Source organism: Desmodus rotundus, chromosome 7 (genome assembly GCF_022682495.2).
Source record: "Desmodus rotundus isolate HL8 chromosome 7, HLdesRot8A.1, whole genome shotgun sequence".
Lineage (NCBI taxonomy): Eukaryota > Metazoa > Chordata > Mammalia > Chiroptera > Phyllostomidae > Desmodus > Desmodus rotundus.
The window spans coordinates 11,794,439-11,811,343 of record NC_071393.1 but is presented as its reverse complement, the minus strand read 5'-3'; the positions used below and the strand labels follow the sequence as shown (position 1 = coordinate 11,811,343).

General features: G+C 47.5%; 1 protein-coding gene across 2 annotated transcripts in view; it reads left to right on the top strand.

Moving 5' to 3' along the window:
* Window positions 1-956: 956 nt before the first annotated feature.
* USP30 (ubiquitin specific peptidase 30) overlaps window positions 957-16,905 on the top strand; it is a 25,064-nt gene continuing 9,115 nt past the window's right edge. For both annotated transcript variants that reach the window (XM_024566834.4, XM_024566833.4), the window contains exons 1-5: window positions 957-1,184; window positions 4,333-4,442; window positions 5,495-5,677; window positions 11,953-12,056; window positions 16,292-16,390. In XM_024566834.4, coding sequence (XP_024422602.3) covers window positions 1,102-1,184; window positions 4,333-4,442; window positions 5,495-5,677; window positions 11,953-12,056; window positions 16,292-16,390 — 579 coding nt within the window. In that variant the 5' untranslated portion in view covers window positions 957-1,101. The remainder of the gene's footprint in view (window positions 1,185-4,332; window positions 4,443-5,494; window positions 5,678-11,952; window positions 12,057-16,291; window positions 16,391-16,905) is intronic.

Below are 16,905 nucleotides of genomic sequence, written 5' to 3'. Positions count from 1 at the left end.
CCAAATTGAAATGTACTAGATTAAAATAGAGTAATATATCTCATTCATAATTTTTACGGAGAAATGACAATAATTTGGGCATATGGCAGGGGTGTCAAACTCGTTTTCACCGGGGGCCACATCAGCCTGGTGGTTGCCTTCAAAGGGCCGACTGTAATTTTAGGACTGTCTAAATATAACTACTCCTTAACTGTTAAGGAGTTGAAATTACATTTGGCCCTTTGAAGGCAACAGCAAGGCTGATGTGCCCCACCCCCCGGGTCCCCTGCCCAAGGTGAAAATGAGTTTGACACCACTGACATGTGGGGTCAAGTAGAAGATATTGTTAATTTCCTGTTTATTTTCACTTTAATGTGGCTACTAGAAAATTTAAAATGTGGCCTTCATTATGTTTCTGTTGAACAGTGCTAGTCTTGACTGCCAATCTTGTTTCTACCCAATCAATACAAGCTGTGTCAGAAAGCATCACTTCTTGAATGTTCTTGGGTTTCATGGATGTAAAATGTAGATTATGTTAAGGTTGGTGCGAAGATTGAATGTGAATGAATAACGCATGTGAGGTGATTCGCAATGCACCTAAGTAAAAAATAAGTTTCATGGCTATCATTAAAGCCTCGGTTTCCCTGTTGATGCCATCAGAGATGGACCACGTGCTCATTTATGGCCCTTCCTCTGCGACCTACACTAATGGCATCCGAGCCCTGATCACGTCTTCGGGCGGGCCATCCTCTTCACGCCAAAAAATTAAAAGAACACAGGGTCCCTCTTGGAAGTGGGATATCTGTATTCATGAACGGAGCTCGGGCAAAACCTGCAAACACAACAGCCCTAGGCCGCACGTCAGCGCTTAGCAACAAACGCCAGGGCCCATTGCTAGGCGGAAAGGGAAAAACAGGATGTGGTCCGTCGGCTTTTCCTCTCCGGCGGCGGCTGTTTCCGGTCCTCCGGGAAGTCCGTCCTGCGGCCTCCCTTCCCCTGAAGATCAGGGACTTAGCCGCGGGTTCCGCCGCCTCCGGAGCCCTCGGAGACTTCTGTCCATCAGCGGCGGCAGTGACGGGGGCGGCGGGGCGGCGGCGGCGGCAGGCCTTCCGCGAGGCCGCGATGCTGAGCTCCCGGGCGCAGGCAGCGATGAGCGCGGCCGACAGGGCCATCCAGCGCTTCCTGCGGACCGGGGCGGCCGTGAGGTGAGCTGGGGGGGCGGGGCGGCCGGAGAAGCCGGGAACTGCGTCCCTCGCTTGGGCCCCTGGCGGCCTTTTCTCGTCCTAGTCAGGATCCCCAAGGCCGGAGCGAGCGTTCTGGAGGCTTCTGCGTCCTGCAGGGTTAGACGACCAGCCCTGAGGCGGGAGGGGCGACGGGCCTCTGGGGCTTCCAGGTCCTCTGCAACGCCAATTCTGTCTGCACTCCCCAGTGTCACCCGTGCCCCAGATTTTATCAGTGACCCTACCCCGGCTTGCCAGTGCCTCCTCCAGGCCTGTCATTGTCCCCAGAACTTCTGGGGACCTTCAGGCTTGTCAAGGCCTCGAATTCTGTCAGTGTTTCTCGGGCCACCCAGCGCCTCGCAGGCCTTCCGGGACCCCCCTAATCCTTTCAGGATACCCCCAGGTCTTATCCCAGCCATGCCAGTTCCTGGACTGCCGGTGTTCCCCAGGACTGTCAGCCTCGCCAGTCCTGCCGTGGTTCTCAATCCTGTAAAGTGCCCAGGCCTGCTAGTGCCGTCCCCTCCCCCGGGTCCCCCCGACCCGCATTCCTCTCAGTCCCCTTCCCAGTTACGCAGGGGATCCCCTACTCTATCTGAGTCCCCTATCTTATTAGTAACTCATTATCTTGCAAGGGCTCCTAAACCATTCAGGACTCCTTTACCTGTTCAAGTTCCCTGTCCTGCTGAAGTCCTCCATTCCTGCTAGGGGTCCCTCCCCAGCAGTATTGTCCCCAGTTGTCAGGGCCCCTATTTCCCTCCTCTCATTCACCCTCCATGGGCTCCAGGCTTCAGCGCTGAGTGGTGCACCTTCATCACTGTCCCTAAATGACGGACACCTGTTGTTCATAAGGTCCACGTCCTTCCTCGGGAACTGGAGCAGGACTAAAGAACTTACTATCCCGGCTGGAAGCCGTCAGCGGCTGTCCTGTCCAGTGCCCCCATTCTGTAGATGGGAAATGTGTCTTGAGACGGCCTTGCCTATGGTCCTACAGCTGACCTGATAGCAGAGAGGTGGGAGCAGAAGCCAGATCTTTGCACGCGTGCGCCGCGTGTTATCGTTCTGCAGAGGGATGGCATTTCCAGAGTCACGGCTGACCCCTGGGTTTTTTGTCGGGCCCAGTGGAGGGCACGGGCAAGTTCTTTCCCACCCCTTCAACACTCTGTTGTCCTTCCGTGTCCGTCATGAGCTTGGTGGTTTTAAGCACAGATTTGGCCGCCTGACAGGCAAAAGTTCAGATCCACACTGCCTCTCCCACTTCCACCAGTTGGCTCCACCTGTTGGTTTCCTCATCTATGAAGATGGAGAGGATAACGCAGCCTATTCCGTGGGAGTGTTTTGTGGATAAGCTAAGATTATCACAGGGCCTGATATAGAGTATGCACTCTGAAATGTTAGGGTTTCAGTAGGGGATTTGACAGCAGTGGGCAAGTGCTTTACCTTTTCAACGTGGTCCTTTGAGGTGGGTGTCAGGAGCATCCCCACTTTACAGATTAGGAAGCTGAGGCTTAGAAGGTGAAATGATGCCCTAAGACAGCGATTTTCAACCTTTTTCATCTCATGGCACACATAAACGAATTATTAAAATACGACACACCAAAAAAAAATTTTATGCAGATCTCACAAAAAATAGGTATAATTTTGATTCATTCACACCAGACGGCTATTGTGTTGGCCGTTGTCATTTTTTGTATTTGAGAATCTAAGGGAAAAGAGGTCAGCGCCCCTCACTAAATAGTCAGGTGTTGCATGTTTTAAAAATACAGCACCCCAGTGTGCCTACCGGAGCGCACCAAAGTGATGTGACTCCCCTTTCTTCACCAAGTTCTGTGCAGTGTTGACTCTGCTTGGGAAAACAAAGATCAGTTATGACACTAGGAAAATGTTAGTAGTTATAAGATAAGGGTCCCTAGTGTCACCAGTAGCTGAGATCAAAACAGCATTTGCATGATCCACGTATTGGGAGAAGAATATATCACAGACATGCCCCTATATACAAACATACCTAACACATATATACAGGTATACGTTGCACATAAATATTCATGTGCACATATATGGTTTGCTTTAGTCAGCGGAAAGGCATAACTTTATATAAAAACAGTGGTTTAAATTGCTGGTGAAATTTCTAAATGCGTTGTAAAAGAATAACTTAAGTGTTCCAGACAAGCCTAAAGTTAAGAATCTTTAATACTTACTTAGGAGATCTTATATACCATTATACCCCCTCTTCATTAGCACCCTAAAGATATGTCCATTTCTATGTTTTCATCAATACCCAGCCATTCAGTAAACATTGTTGAGAACCTGCTATGTGCCAAGTATGGTCTAGACCAGTGAACTTCACCCGGCGTGCTGTGGCCACACTGGTGTGTCGCGAGAATTGTTAAAACATGCAATGCCCGACTATTTCCCCTTAGACTGTAAAATAAGAAACAAATGACAACAGCCAACACGGCAATAACTGTCCAGTGCGAATGAGTCAAAATGATACCTATTTTTTTGGTGTGCCGCAGAATTTTAGTAATTAGTTTATGTGTCCCATGAGATGGGAAAAGTTGAGAATCGCTGTTCCAGACACTTGGGGTGCGTCGGTGAGTAAATTGAAAAAGATTCCTGCCCTGGACACTTTGCGTTCCATTTGCAGGAGCCAGACAATAAACAGAGTGAATAGGTGAATTTTATGTTAGAAAGCGAAAGGAAAAAGTAAAACTGAGTAAAAGGGACTGGGAGTGCAGGTTCTGGTAGTTTGTTGCACAGGAAGAGGAGGAGAAGGAGTGAGCCAAGCTGTGACCTGGGGTGGGAAGAGCACGCCAGGCAGAGGGAACAGCATGGCAAAGGCCGGACACGGGAGGGACGGCCAGGGTGGCGGTGGAGTGCGAGGCGGAATAGCGGGGACACCCCTGGCTTTTCCTCCGAGTGAGGTGGGACTTTTGGAAGGTTGTGCTCTGATGTAGGTTTTAAATCCTCATGTCGAAATGTGCTGAGTTTTGAGACATAATCCTGTACTGTATATTACTTTCACTTGAAAGTTAGGTATTTGGCAGGCCAGTGGGTTATTTCGATGAAGTGTTACTTCTTCCTCTATCTGTATATACACATGATGTGCTTGTGATGAGGTGATTTTCTCTTTCAGATACAAAGTCATGAAGAACTGGGGTGTCATAGGTGGGCTCGCTGCCGCTCTTGCAGCAGGAATATATGTTATTTGGGGTCCCATCACAGAACGAAAGAAGCGTAGAAAAGGTAAGCGAGAGGCCCTGGCATCACGGTCTGTAGACTTGACCCAAACCCTTCTTACCCAAAACTGTACCAAAGGGGAGGGCATTTTTGGTGTGCTTGCATAGAAGTTAATTTGAATGACTCATTATTTTATATCCTGTAGTAAAAAGATTTATATTTCACCCCCTGTCAAGTCCTGAGTTGGAGACATGCATTGTAATGAAAAATATTAGGTGGCTTAATTGTCTAGTGTTCTTATTAATATGATAACTATGGTTTTTAGCAGCACAGCTGACTTAGCTGTGTGCTGCATTGGTGGTTTCAGTGACTAGCTTCTAGTCACTAGGAAATGTTTCAAGTTGTTTCTTCAGTACCGCAAAGAATCTATTTCCTTTTTTTAAAAAAAATGTGCCCTTTGCAAATGTTGCTGTACTTCTATTGATTAAAAGTCAGCCTTGGGGAGGGAAGGGGTAGATGTAGCAAAATGTTGATCACTTTTAAATGTGAAGAGAGTTTATTATATATTCTCTCTTTTATGCATGCTGGAGAATGTCCATAATAAAAAGTTTTTAAAAATGTTAGCAGAAGTGGGAAGTATGTCAGATTTTGGTGACCTCTTTGCAGAAAGACTGATCAGAATTGCTATAGCGTCTTTCCCACTGATTGTAAGAACAAAACCATTGTCCAGGGGAGCAACAGCAGAACGATTGTTTTCTCCTGTTCTGAGGAACATTGTTTTCATATCAAAGGGGAGAGGGAGAATGAGGGAGGGAAAGAGTGAGGAAGAGAGAGAGAGATGTTACTATGCCTTTTTGTACATCCAGTGTAAACCAAACTGTGCCAGACACCAGGGTGGGTTTCAAAAGTAACCCACGAGGGGGCCCTGTCCTTCTGTAGCTAGTGTCCCACAGGAGCAGAACTAGGACAGGGCCTCAGCGTGGACATGATGCCTGGCTCTGGATCTCTGGTTAAAGACTTCCTCACGTTCGATTTCAAATTCAAGGCCGGGCCGCAAACGGGAGAGAAGAGTGGGTCCGACGTGGTGTGCTGTTCTCTTTCCCACCCCACTTTTCTAGGGCTTGTGCCTGGCCTTGTCAACCTGGGGAACACCTGCTTCATGAACTCGCTGCTGCAAGGCTTGTCCGCCTGCCCCGCCTTCATCAGGTGGCTGGAGGAGTTCACCACCCAGTACGCCAGGGACCAGAAGGAGCCCCCCACGCACCAGTATTTGTCCTTAACGCTGTTGCACCTCCTGAGAGGTATCTGGTGGGAGTTGAAGGGGGGCTGTGCGCGTGTTCGCAGCAGCAGCCCAGATGACCGGCAGAGGGTTAATAGCCTCTGTGTAGAGAAAGATCGTACAGATCATTATGGAAAAAAGACTTAAGAGCCTGACAGATACAAACAGCTACTTTAAAAACAAGTCAAATGTATGACTGTCTATTTTAAAAATTATCAGTTTAGTAACAGATTTCTGTGGAAGAAGAAAATACACCACAGACATAACCATTTTGGTCACAGAATACTCGGGTTTCCAAAACATTAGTTTTTTTATTTTTAAAGTATCTTAGGCTAGGAAGGAAGGTAATTTGCAAGAGGGATAATACAAATTGTATTTTCTACAAAGTGTATATATAACAGATACTCAAATATTGAATTTACCTATCATCAAAGAAATACGAATAAAATGACAGTGAGGCACTATGGTTTTTTGTTTTGTTTTGTTTTGTTTTGGGTTTTTTGCCTATCAGCAAGGATTGAAAAAACAAACGCACAATCCTGACCGGCTGCTGGGTGTTGTGTTCAAACGCACTGGTGGGGGCGTGACTTTGAGGAAGGCCGTTTGGAACCACACAGTAATAGCTTGCCAAATGTTCAGTGCCATTTGACTCAGTAATGCCGTGTCTGGAAGTCTGTCTTGCGGAAACAGAAGCGTGGGCCATGGTTCGCGCTAGCCCGAAGTGGAGTTCTAAGAGTTTGGGAATGGCTGGATCCTGGCCCTGAGCATGGAGTCACAATTTTTGTGGGAGTTTAAGAAGTTACTGACCTGACTTCATTTTTAAGCCACCGTTTTTGACTCCAGCACTGCCCCCTGACCCCCTCCTACCACCTTAACATCTGATAACACACCGAGGACGCTCAGCAGAACGTGATTTGGGAAATGCCGGTGCCTGCACAAAGTTCTCCAGCACCTAGTCACCGTGCGGGGAAAGAGAGGAGAGAACGTGTTTGTCCAACAGTAGACCTGTGAAGCAATCGATGGAATAGTATGGGGCTGGCCAAAAAGTCCGTTTGGTTTTTTCTGAAAAATAAAAGACACAGTTTACATTTTCACCAATAGCTTTATTGATTTGGGTATTTTGAGTACGTTGACTATGTCCTGCTATTGGCTTCTAGTCTAGTAGGTGCTGCCAGACATCTTCCAGTGCGTGGACAGCCCCTCAGCAAAGGATTATTTGGGCAAATGTCAATAGTACCAGGAAACTTTGCAAACCACTTTTGACACGTTCGATCAGTCACAGCACCTTCTCCATACACTGCTCACATCTTTTTTTGTGTTTCAGTAGCGTTTTTACCTTTTTTGAAGTAATAAAGCATACTATGCCAAATATGTTACATATTTTTTTCATCTTTAATATTAAAATGGCTACACAAAAATTCGCCAGTTTTGATAAGGTTTTTTTAAATGCATGCTGATATGACAGCTGTCACAACACAATCTAACAAAATTGTTTCTAATGAAGTTAAAGACAACTCAGTACGACTAGAGCCATCATACGGAAAAAACTAAACAAACGTTTTGGCCAGCCCAGAACACAGCCACTCAGAACCATCTTTATCAAGTCTTTTTTCTAATTTTGGAGGCGGCACAAGCTATAACATTAAGTTTGAAAGAACAAAGGATACAAAAAGGATATCATTTGATTTCAGGGAAGCAAAAACCTCTCCACATAAAGACTGGGCAGAAAAAGATCACAGTGTTAGCCACGGCCACTTTGGTATTGTGTGGTTGAGAGTTTGAAAACATTTTGTTTTAAAAACTTTCCACAGTGAGCATGTGTTATCCCCACAGTCAGCGAAAAATTGGATTGAGAAAGCACTCAGTTAAATATTGTTTCCTCCACTGTTTCATGGAGGTATTTTCCCATGTGATCTCCTCTTGACACAGAAATCTTTATGAAGCAAGTTCTTAAAAAAAAAAAAACACCTATTGCAAAGACTGTGTGAAAAGCCGAAGTGTCCACATAGGTGTTAGGATGCAGGTCTAAGAGTTGTCCTAACCACAAACACAGGGTGTGACCCAGGGCCCGAAACCAGTCATGCCAGGTCAGCTGTACCTAGAGTATATGGTCCTTTCTCTGCTTTTGCTTTTCAGTGTCTTTTATTTTTACTTTTAGGAAAAAAGGTTCAGTTTACAAGTACTGCCTGAATAACTTCCCCCTGTAAAAAATGAAAGCGTTACAGATAAGGCTGGAGTCCTCTGTATCACTGCCCAGTCCTGTTTGCTGCCTTCCTTCCCCAAAGTGAGGAGTCAGTGCCTGCTTCCAGACTGTTTCCTGTGCATTTAAACACACTTCTAAGTACCCATAGGAATTATATATTGTGTGTTTATTTTTTTAGCCAAATAACATAATATGCATTAGAGAAACGTCCGTTGCAGTACATGTCAGCTCTACCACATTCACCGTGGTTTGTGTGTGTGCAAGTGTATTGGCCTTATATTTGTTGTCTTCTGTGAGTTTGTGCATGTCCTTTGCCCATTTTTAAAAATTTTTATTTATTTATTTTTAGAGAGAGGGGAAGGGAAGGAGAAAGAGAGGCAGAGAAACATCGATGTGTGGCTGCCTCTCATGCACCCCCTACTGAGGACCTGGCCTGCAACCCAGGCATGTGCCCTGACTGGGAATCAAACTGGCGGCCTTTTGGTTCACAGGCCCGTGCTCAATCCACTGAGCTACGCCAGCCAGCCTTTGCTCATTTTTAAAAATTGTGATGAAACATTGAGAACATAAAATTTACCATCTTAATTGTTTTTAAATTTACAGTTCAGTTGTGTGGCATTAAATGCATTCACAGTGTTGTGCAGCCATTGCCGCTGCTTCCATCCCCTGAGCTGCTCGTCATCCCATATTGCAACTCTGCTCACTGAACCACTCCACCCCCCGCTACGCCCAGGCCCCGTAACCTCTGCTCTTTCCGTCTCTGTGGATTTGAGTGGCACCATGCACTACTTGTCCTTGCATCTGGCTTATTTCACCTAGCGTAATGTCTGTAAGGTCATCCACTTGTAGCATGTGTTATCATTTCATTCCTTCTTAAGGCCTAATCTGAATAATACTTCATTTTGTTTATCCACTCATAAGTCAGTGGATGTTCATGTCGTTTCCACCTTCTGACTATCGTGAGCAATGCTGTTATGAACATACCGGTACGAATTTCTGTTCGGGTCCCTGCTTGGAACTGTTTGGGGCATATACCCAGAAGCATATGAATCAGATGGTAGTTCTGTTTAATTTATGAGGAACCACTGCACTGTTTTCCGTAGAGGCTGTACCATGTTACACTCCCACCCACGAGGGCTCCGGTTCTCCTCGTCCTCAGCAACACTTGTCGTCTGTCTCTTTGATAATCGCCATCCCAGTGGGTACGAAGTAGCATCTAATGGTGGGTTTGATTTATGATAATGATGAATGATGTTAAGCATCTTTTCATGTGTTTATTGGCTATTTGTACGTCTTTTTTTTTTTTTTTTGAGAATTCTCTATTCAAGTCCTTTGTCCATTTTTGAATTGTCTGTATTTTGTTGTTGTTGTTGAGTTTCAAGAGTTCTTTGTGTATTCTGGATATCAGTCCCTTATCAGACGTGTTACTGGCAAACCTCACTCACTCTTACAGTTACACAGTATCTATAATACTGAGACACCCGTTTATCTAGCCACTTGCTTCAAGTGCCTTATGCTGATAAACAGGCTGTAGTGGACACCCGTGTACATGTCAGGCATGTACGTAAACACATCTTTCCCAAGGGTGGATCCTGAGAGAGTGAAATTGCTGGATTGTAGGCTGTGAAAATCAGTAGACCATGCCAAATTGCTCCACAGCATTTTAGGCAAGATTGAGCTAACAGGGACTTAAAATTAACCTTGGGAGGGAAGATGCAAACAGAAGGGCTGCCTGATGCTCGTAGGAGGAAGGAGGAAGGTACAGTTCCTTCCCTAATGGGCTCCCTTTGTTCTGGAGGTAGAGGTCAGGCCTCAGGGTAACATTTGCATGGGTAAGCCAAGCCTCAGGACTTCTTAGCACTGGCTGCCAGGGCTGCTGCTTCTCTGTGGGGCCCCGCTCACAAAGTCAGGGCCATGTTCAGGCAGGAGTGTGGGTGGCAGTGTTCAGAACCTCCAGGGTCCAGAGCCTGAGGTATTATTCAAAGGAATTTTTCCATTTCACTGGCTGCAAATCTACAGGCTGGCTTCATTCATCTGGGGAGTGGTTGAACTCCCAGAAACAGCACTGAGCTGACAGGCCCTGTGGTTTTATCCTCCTGCTCTGGCCCAGTGCGATACCCTGTGGGTGCGGAATGCTCAATGTCAGGCCCCAGCGGACTCTGGCCACTGGGCCAGATCTGACCCACTGCCTGTTTTTGTAAATAAAGTTTTATTGAAACGCAGCCAGGCCCATTTGTTCAGTGTTATCTGTGGCTGCTTTTGTGCTGCATCGGCAAGAGTTGAGTAGCTGCTGCAGAGTCCCCTGAGACCTAAAATGTTTACCGACTGCTAACCTAGCTTTAATTATAATATTAATTCATAAGCTCATCAAACTTTTCTTTGGAGTTGCACTGGAGTTTTAAAACTTTAAGAAAATTTTTCAGTAACCGTTGACATTTTTAATATAGTAGTTTCAGGTGTACAGCATCATGGTTAGACATTTGTGTAACTTACAAAGTGGCCCGCCTGCTACTTCTAGGGCCACCCAGTGCCACACAGTTATCACAGTGTTACTGACTGTACGCCCTGCGCTGGACTTCACACCCCCGTGACTACATCGCAGCTGCCACTTGTGCTTCTCACTCCCTTCACCTTTCTTCACCCACCCACTCAGCGCCCCTCCCGCTTGGCAACCGTCAGTTCTCTGCATCTCTGCTTCATTTGTTCGTTTGTGTTCTCGATTCCACATGTAAGTGAAGTCATGTGGTATTGTCTTCCTCTGTCTGGCTTACTTTACTTAGCATAATACCCGCTCGGTCCGTCCATGTTGTCACAAATGGCCGGATATCACTCTTATGGACAAGTCGTATTCCGTTGTACATATGTACCACTTCCTTTTTATCCATCACCCACTGATGGACATTTGGGTTGCTTCCATGTCTTTGCTGTTGTGAGTAATGCTGCAGGGAACATAGGGATGCATATTTCTTTTGACTAAGTGCTATGGATTTCTTTGGGTAAATACCCAGAAGTGGAATTGCTAGGTCCTTCTTTGTCTCCTGTTAATTGCCTTTGTTTTAAAGTCCATTTTGTCTGACCTAAGTATTCCTTACCCTGCTTTTTTGTTTGTTTCCATTTGCGTGAAGTGTCTTTTCCACCCCTTCACTTTCAGTCTGTAGGTTCTTTCTACCTGAGGTGGGTCTCTTGCAGGCAGCACCTGTGTGGGTCTTGTTTTCTTATCCATTCAGCTGCCCTGCGTCTTTTGATTGGCACATTTAATCCATTTACATTTAAAGTAATTATTGATAGGTATGTAGTAATTGCCATTTTATTATTCATAGGTTTAACTTCTTCTCCTTCTTATCTCCTCCTCCTCCTCCTCCTCAGTCCCTTTAACTCTTCTTGTACTACTGGTTTGGGGGTGATGAGCTCCTTTAGCTTTTCCTCGTCTGGGAAGCTCTTGGTCTCCTTCATTCTGAGTGAGAGCCTTGCTGGCTACAGTCATCTTGGTTGTAGGTCCTTGCTTTTCATCACTGTGTCTATTTCATGCCAATCCCTTCCGGCCTGCCAGCCCATCAAGCTTTCATTTTTGTTTATTGGTCTTGATTCTACTTATGATTGAAAAGTAACAACTCAGCAGACCCATTAGGCCGCCCCGCGTGGCTCCCTGCTTTGCTGTGATAATCAGAAACTCACATGCAGGCAAAGACGAGCAGAGCCCCCTCCTGTGCAGAGCAGTGAAGTGCCGAGTGCGGCGTCGGACTGGATGAGTGTTGAAGTGTCCTCCCACCCCTGTGAGTTGTGAGTTCAAATCATGTCGTGCAATAAGAATCGTGCAACACTAAATTTATGCTGACAGTAATGCAAGTAAGTGAAAATCAATTGCTTTATTTAAATGCTGCAGCCTTATGAAAAATCACATTCATTCAACACACACAAAGCACTTAATAGTATACGAAGGTAACAAGGAAGAATGATGGAGGAGATATAATTCCGAGGTGAATTTTACAGTTCTTAAATTCTTAATTAGCTTCAGTATGTTGTGCTGTGCAGGTCTTCTGGTTGGTTGGTATGCTGGTGAGTTTAATAATTGTGTTACCTTTTTTTGGTTCCAGCTTTATCCTGCCAAGAAGTTACCGATGATGAGGTCTTGGATGCAAGCTGCTTGTTGGATGTCTTAAGAATGTACAGATGGCAGATCTCTTCATTTGAAGAGCAGGTGAACACCACATTCAAAACAGGTTTGCTAGAGAACCCTTCCCACTAATGAGCTGGGGTCTGAGCTCAAGGTGACAGCTGAAAACCGGCTGCATTGATGCAGCAGGCAGAGTAAATGTCGGCATTGACCTTGCAGGTGCCTGGCCTGAGTGCGCATTTCTGTGACATTTTTTTAGACAGCCTTTGTGTTCCAGGCTAGATTACGTGCATTGTTCCTGCTCTCACGATCAGAGGGGGCATAGAGCTTTCTCACTGACGGGTGGAAGGATTGTTAGCAGGATAGGGGTAAGCACAAGTTGCCAAAGAGCAAAAATCTTCTTAGTTCTTGAGTGACTTTGCATGTCAGTGGATGACAGGGCAACTGGGTCCTTTAGAGAGGCAGGTGGCTTCACCTAAGGGGCTCAGAGGTTCAGGGAAGACCCTTTTGTAGACCCCATCCTCATTTAAAAAAAAAAAAGCAAAAACAAGAACAGTCATCAGAGCCTGACTTAAAGTAGCCCTAGACTGAGAGCAGCTGTCCTATGCAGCCCCAGGACCTTATTTATTCCAGCAACTTCTACCTCCTTGTCCACACCTGCAGCTTCACTGCCTTCTTTGGTACTGACCACCCTCATCTGGCAGCACCCTCCCCAGACCAGTGGAAAGTCTGAGGCCAAGGCTACGGACACAAATGTGGCATCCAGTGATGTTCTGGTGCATCCTCGTGAGCCACATTTCCAGATGGCCTTGTCCAGTGTGGGGTTGGCTGCTCTGTTTCACCATCCAGGCACCAGGCCAGAGGAAGGGGAGATGGCCTTTGGGCTCCCAGTACTGTGGGGCTGAAAGAAAAGCATTGAAAAGCTCTAAAGAGAGAGGTGGGAAGGCCTTCTAGCTCCCCTTATTTTCAAAGGTTATCTGTCTGCACTTGAATCTGAAGCCGTGTGTGTGTGACTTTTTAAACATGATGTTGATATCTGTACTTCTCTTACAGCGCATCTAGAGCAACCCACTGTATGTGGTGAAATACTTTTCCATTTAGAAAATACTTGTTAAAACCTCCTCTGACTGGAATTATTTAGCTACATTTTCCATTTCTCTAAACTGAGAGTGACAGAGAGTTAGTCCCCGAGACATCAGGTACCTTTTCTAAGCCCTGCTCGTCTGTCAAGGGTCCGCTTAAGTCCCAGGCAGCCCTCGGAAGCATCTCCGCCTTCAGTGCGCAGCAGGTGCTGAGCCAGGGAGTGTGCAGTGTGCATGGAAAAGAGCCGAGTATGTCTGCCTTCCTCTTGGCAGACATCCAGGGCATGTAGCACAGGGCCTTGTCTGCATCTTCGTTGTCATTAATCTAGTCACCCGACAGCACACTTCCGCCATCGGCCACCTTCCAGGGTCTGCAGTAGAGCTGTGTGGGGGAGATGTGCCGGGCTCAGTGCTTGCTCGTGTGAGTTATGTTTCATTCTCACAACAAGCCTGTAAAGCAGGGTGTCCAACCTTCTGGCATCTCCGGGCCACACTGGAAGAAAAAGGGCTGTTTTGGGCCACACAGTAAATATACAAACACTAACGAAAACTGATGAGCAAAAAAATGTTTTCAGTAAATTTACGATACTGTGTTGGGCTGTATTCATAGCCATCCTGGGCTATAGGTTGGACACCCCTGCAAGAGTTACTGCGATTATCCCCACGTACCCGTGAGACACTGAGGTCCAGAAGAACGAAGCAACTCGCCCAAAGCCGCACGGCACTTTAAGTGGCAGGGCCGTTCTGGTGGTACTGTGCGCGCTTCGGCCCCACCCTCCCCTGCAGTGCTGAAGTGGCTACCTGGCCCACAGTGACAGGGGCATTTGGATCCAACTCCGTCCGTCTTGGAACTTTTCTCCCTGGTGAACCCCTGCTCAGGACTTCGAGGGCTGGCCCATATCCTGTTTTAAAGGCCCTCTGAGCCCCCAGGAAGAGCTTATTGTCTCCCTGTCTCCTGTGGCTTGTTGGTCTTGATAGTACCATTGTGCTGCCAGGTGGTGGGTAGGCCGTCACCTGTGTGCCTGGATTGTGAGTCCCTCGAGGACGAGAGCCTTGCCTTACTTATCCTTGGCTGTCCACCACGCTCTGCTAACTGCCGTTCACAGTCTAGGAGGGGACCCGGTTGTCCACGCAGCAAACATTTCCCACGGCCTGTGGGGGGCCTGCGGTTGTGCAGCAGACCTGACTTGCGGGTTCTGATGGAGCTCCCATTCTAGTGGGGGTCGGGGCTGTAGGCAGTAAACAGGTGACTTCAAGGTGTGCTAACAAGAAAAAAAACATGTGACAAAGTGTGCGTGTGGGAGGCCTGGGAGCTGGGGTCAGAGACCACTGCAGGTGGGGAAGGCTCTTCTGGAGGTGTGAGGTCTCTGCTGAGGCCTGGAGTCTGAAAGAAGTATGGCCATGAAGGTCTTGGGTGCAGAGTGCTCCAGTGGCAGGAGCCAGGGCTGAAGCCTTGGGACAGGGACAAGGGTGCCGTATTTGCAGGGTAGTGAGAAGACCCGTGTGGCTGGGGCCAGGGCTGGGAGAGCAGTGGAGGAGAGGGGCTGCAGGCGTCGTCAGGGAGCAGAGTGCGCAGGGCCTGGGAGGTCGTGGGCAGGCCTTGGACTTCTGATCTGTGTGCAGTGGGTGGCCACGAGAGGCTTTGGGTAGGGATCCAACTTACGTTTGAAAGGGACCACGCTGGTCGCTGTGTACAAGGGGGACTGTAGGGGCCGAGAGGAAAGTGGGAGACCGTCATTGCAGGTGTCCAGGCCAGGGATGGGATGGATCTAGGGCAGGGGAGATGGAGATATTTAGGGCACGCTTTGGAGGGAGAACCTGTAGGACTGCTGATGAATTGGCTAGGGGCGGGGTTAAGTCAGGGAGGGTTGGTGAGGGCGGGTCTCCCGAGGACCTTTGGTGGTGGGTTTGCTGTAGTGTACAGATGTTGAATTACAGTGTTGCATCCCTAAAACTTATATAGTGTTATAAACCAATGTTACCTCAACTTAAAGGGAAGTAAAAAAGGGCTAAGTGCGAAATGAATGAAAGACCGAGTTCTAGGGGCTGGATCCCTTGGGATCTGTAGGCAGGCTAAGAAGGGGGGCGGGGTTTACTCTAGCTGCGAAAGCCATTGGGAGTTTGAAAACAGAAGAATAAAGTCATTTATTTGCCTTTTAAAAGATCGCTTAAGCTGAGAGCCCAGTGAGGATCAGCGGAGTCAGAGTGCAGGGCGGATCCACCCCTCCTGGAGGAGTGAGGGGCAGCTTTGGCTTTTTTGGGAGAGGGGCATCGAATTGATCCTTAAAAAGTAGTTCCCCTGCCTTATGATACAGCAATTCCACTTCTGGGTATAAGCCCAAAAGAATGGAAGCAGAGACTTGAACAGATATTTGTACACCCGTGTTCATAGCAATGTTATTTGTAATACCCAAAAGGCGGAAGTAATTTAAGTGTCTGTCCATCAGCAGGTGCACGGATGAACAAAATGTGGTGTGTGTGTAGTGTGTGTATACACACGTATATAAATGCATGTGTATCTGTATACACACGATGGAGTATACATACTCACACATAATGGAATGTCATTCAGCCTTAGAAAGGAAGTTCTGCAACGTCGATGAACCTTGACATTATGCCAAGGGCTGTAAGCCAGTCACAGAAGGACGAGGACTGTCTGACTCCATGGACAGGCAGTTCCTAGAATAGCCAAGTTCACAGAGACAGAAGGTGGAGTAGGGTTGCCAGGGGCTGGAGTGGGGAGAGGGAAAGGAGGAGCTAATGTTTAATGGATACGGAGTTAGTTTGGGAAGATTAAAAAGTTCCAAAGATGGATGGCGCTATGGTCGCACAACAATGTGATGTTCTTAACACTACACAACCGTACGCTTAAAGATGGTTAGAATGGTGAAATTTAGGTTTCGTGTACTTTACCACAACGAGAAAAGGTAGTCAGGTTGAGTGGCAGTCAGGGCCACCTCTATAAAGCTAAAACGGGCTCAGAGAAGCTGGCAGAAGGCACCCTGCCCACTTCCTTTCCTTCTCTCTCCCTTGGGGCTCTCAGGCCAGGGTCTCCCCTGTGAAAATGGCTGGGTGGAGCTGTCTCCCTTCCACGAGCTGGGCCCTGGGAAGGCAGATCGCACACCCTGCCCACATCAGCCCGAGGGTGGCTGCTCCGGGGTCTACACGGAGGGGGCGTGGTTCCCATGTTGCCCTGGGCCCCTCGGGCTTCCCTGAAGACTGCTTTGCCCTTGGCAGGATGCTCACGAGTTATTCCATGTCATCACCTCGTCATTGGAGGATGAGCGGGACCGCCAGCCCCGGGTCACACATTTGTTTGATGTGCGGTCCCTGGAGGTAAGCCATGACATTTCACGTGGTTCGTGCCGATCGAATAGGTGTAGGGACCACAGGTGTAATCTCTGGACAATTTAAACTCACAGATCAGAGTCAGTACCAGTTAGCAGTGAGTCGGGGCTGGGGGAGGGCCTTAGACTGCCATCTTCACAGGTGGTGACTGCGATGAATGACCCCTCAGAACGATTCATTGCCGCAGTTTGTGTTGGCTTGAAAAAGAAAGAGTACATTTTCCCCCTGTTTAATACAGGGGAACACGGAGCTCTGGGAATGCCAAGTGAATCCACGTCTCCCTGGAACATTACAAAAGTTAGCTAATAAAGGGAGGTGGGCGGTAATATTCCGGAGAGAGGGAATGTGTTTTGATTGTTCTTGATGAGGGAATAGGCTCGGTAACCAGAGAGGGCGATGAAACTGCTTTTAGAAACCTTTGTTAAAAGTTGGTTTGGGGGGCTGTCAGTGCAGAAACTTGTAAGATTTGGGGGCGGGGTGGGGGTGGTCGGAGGGCCGCTGTG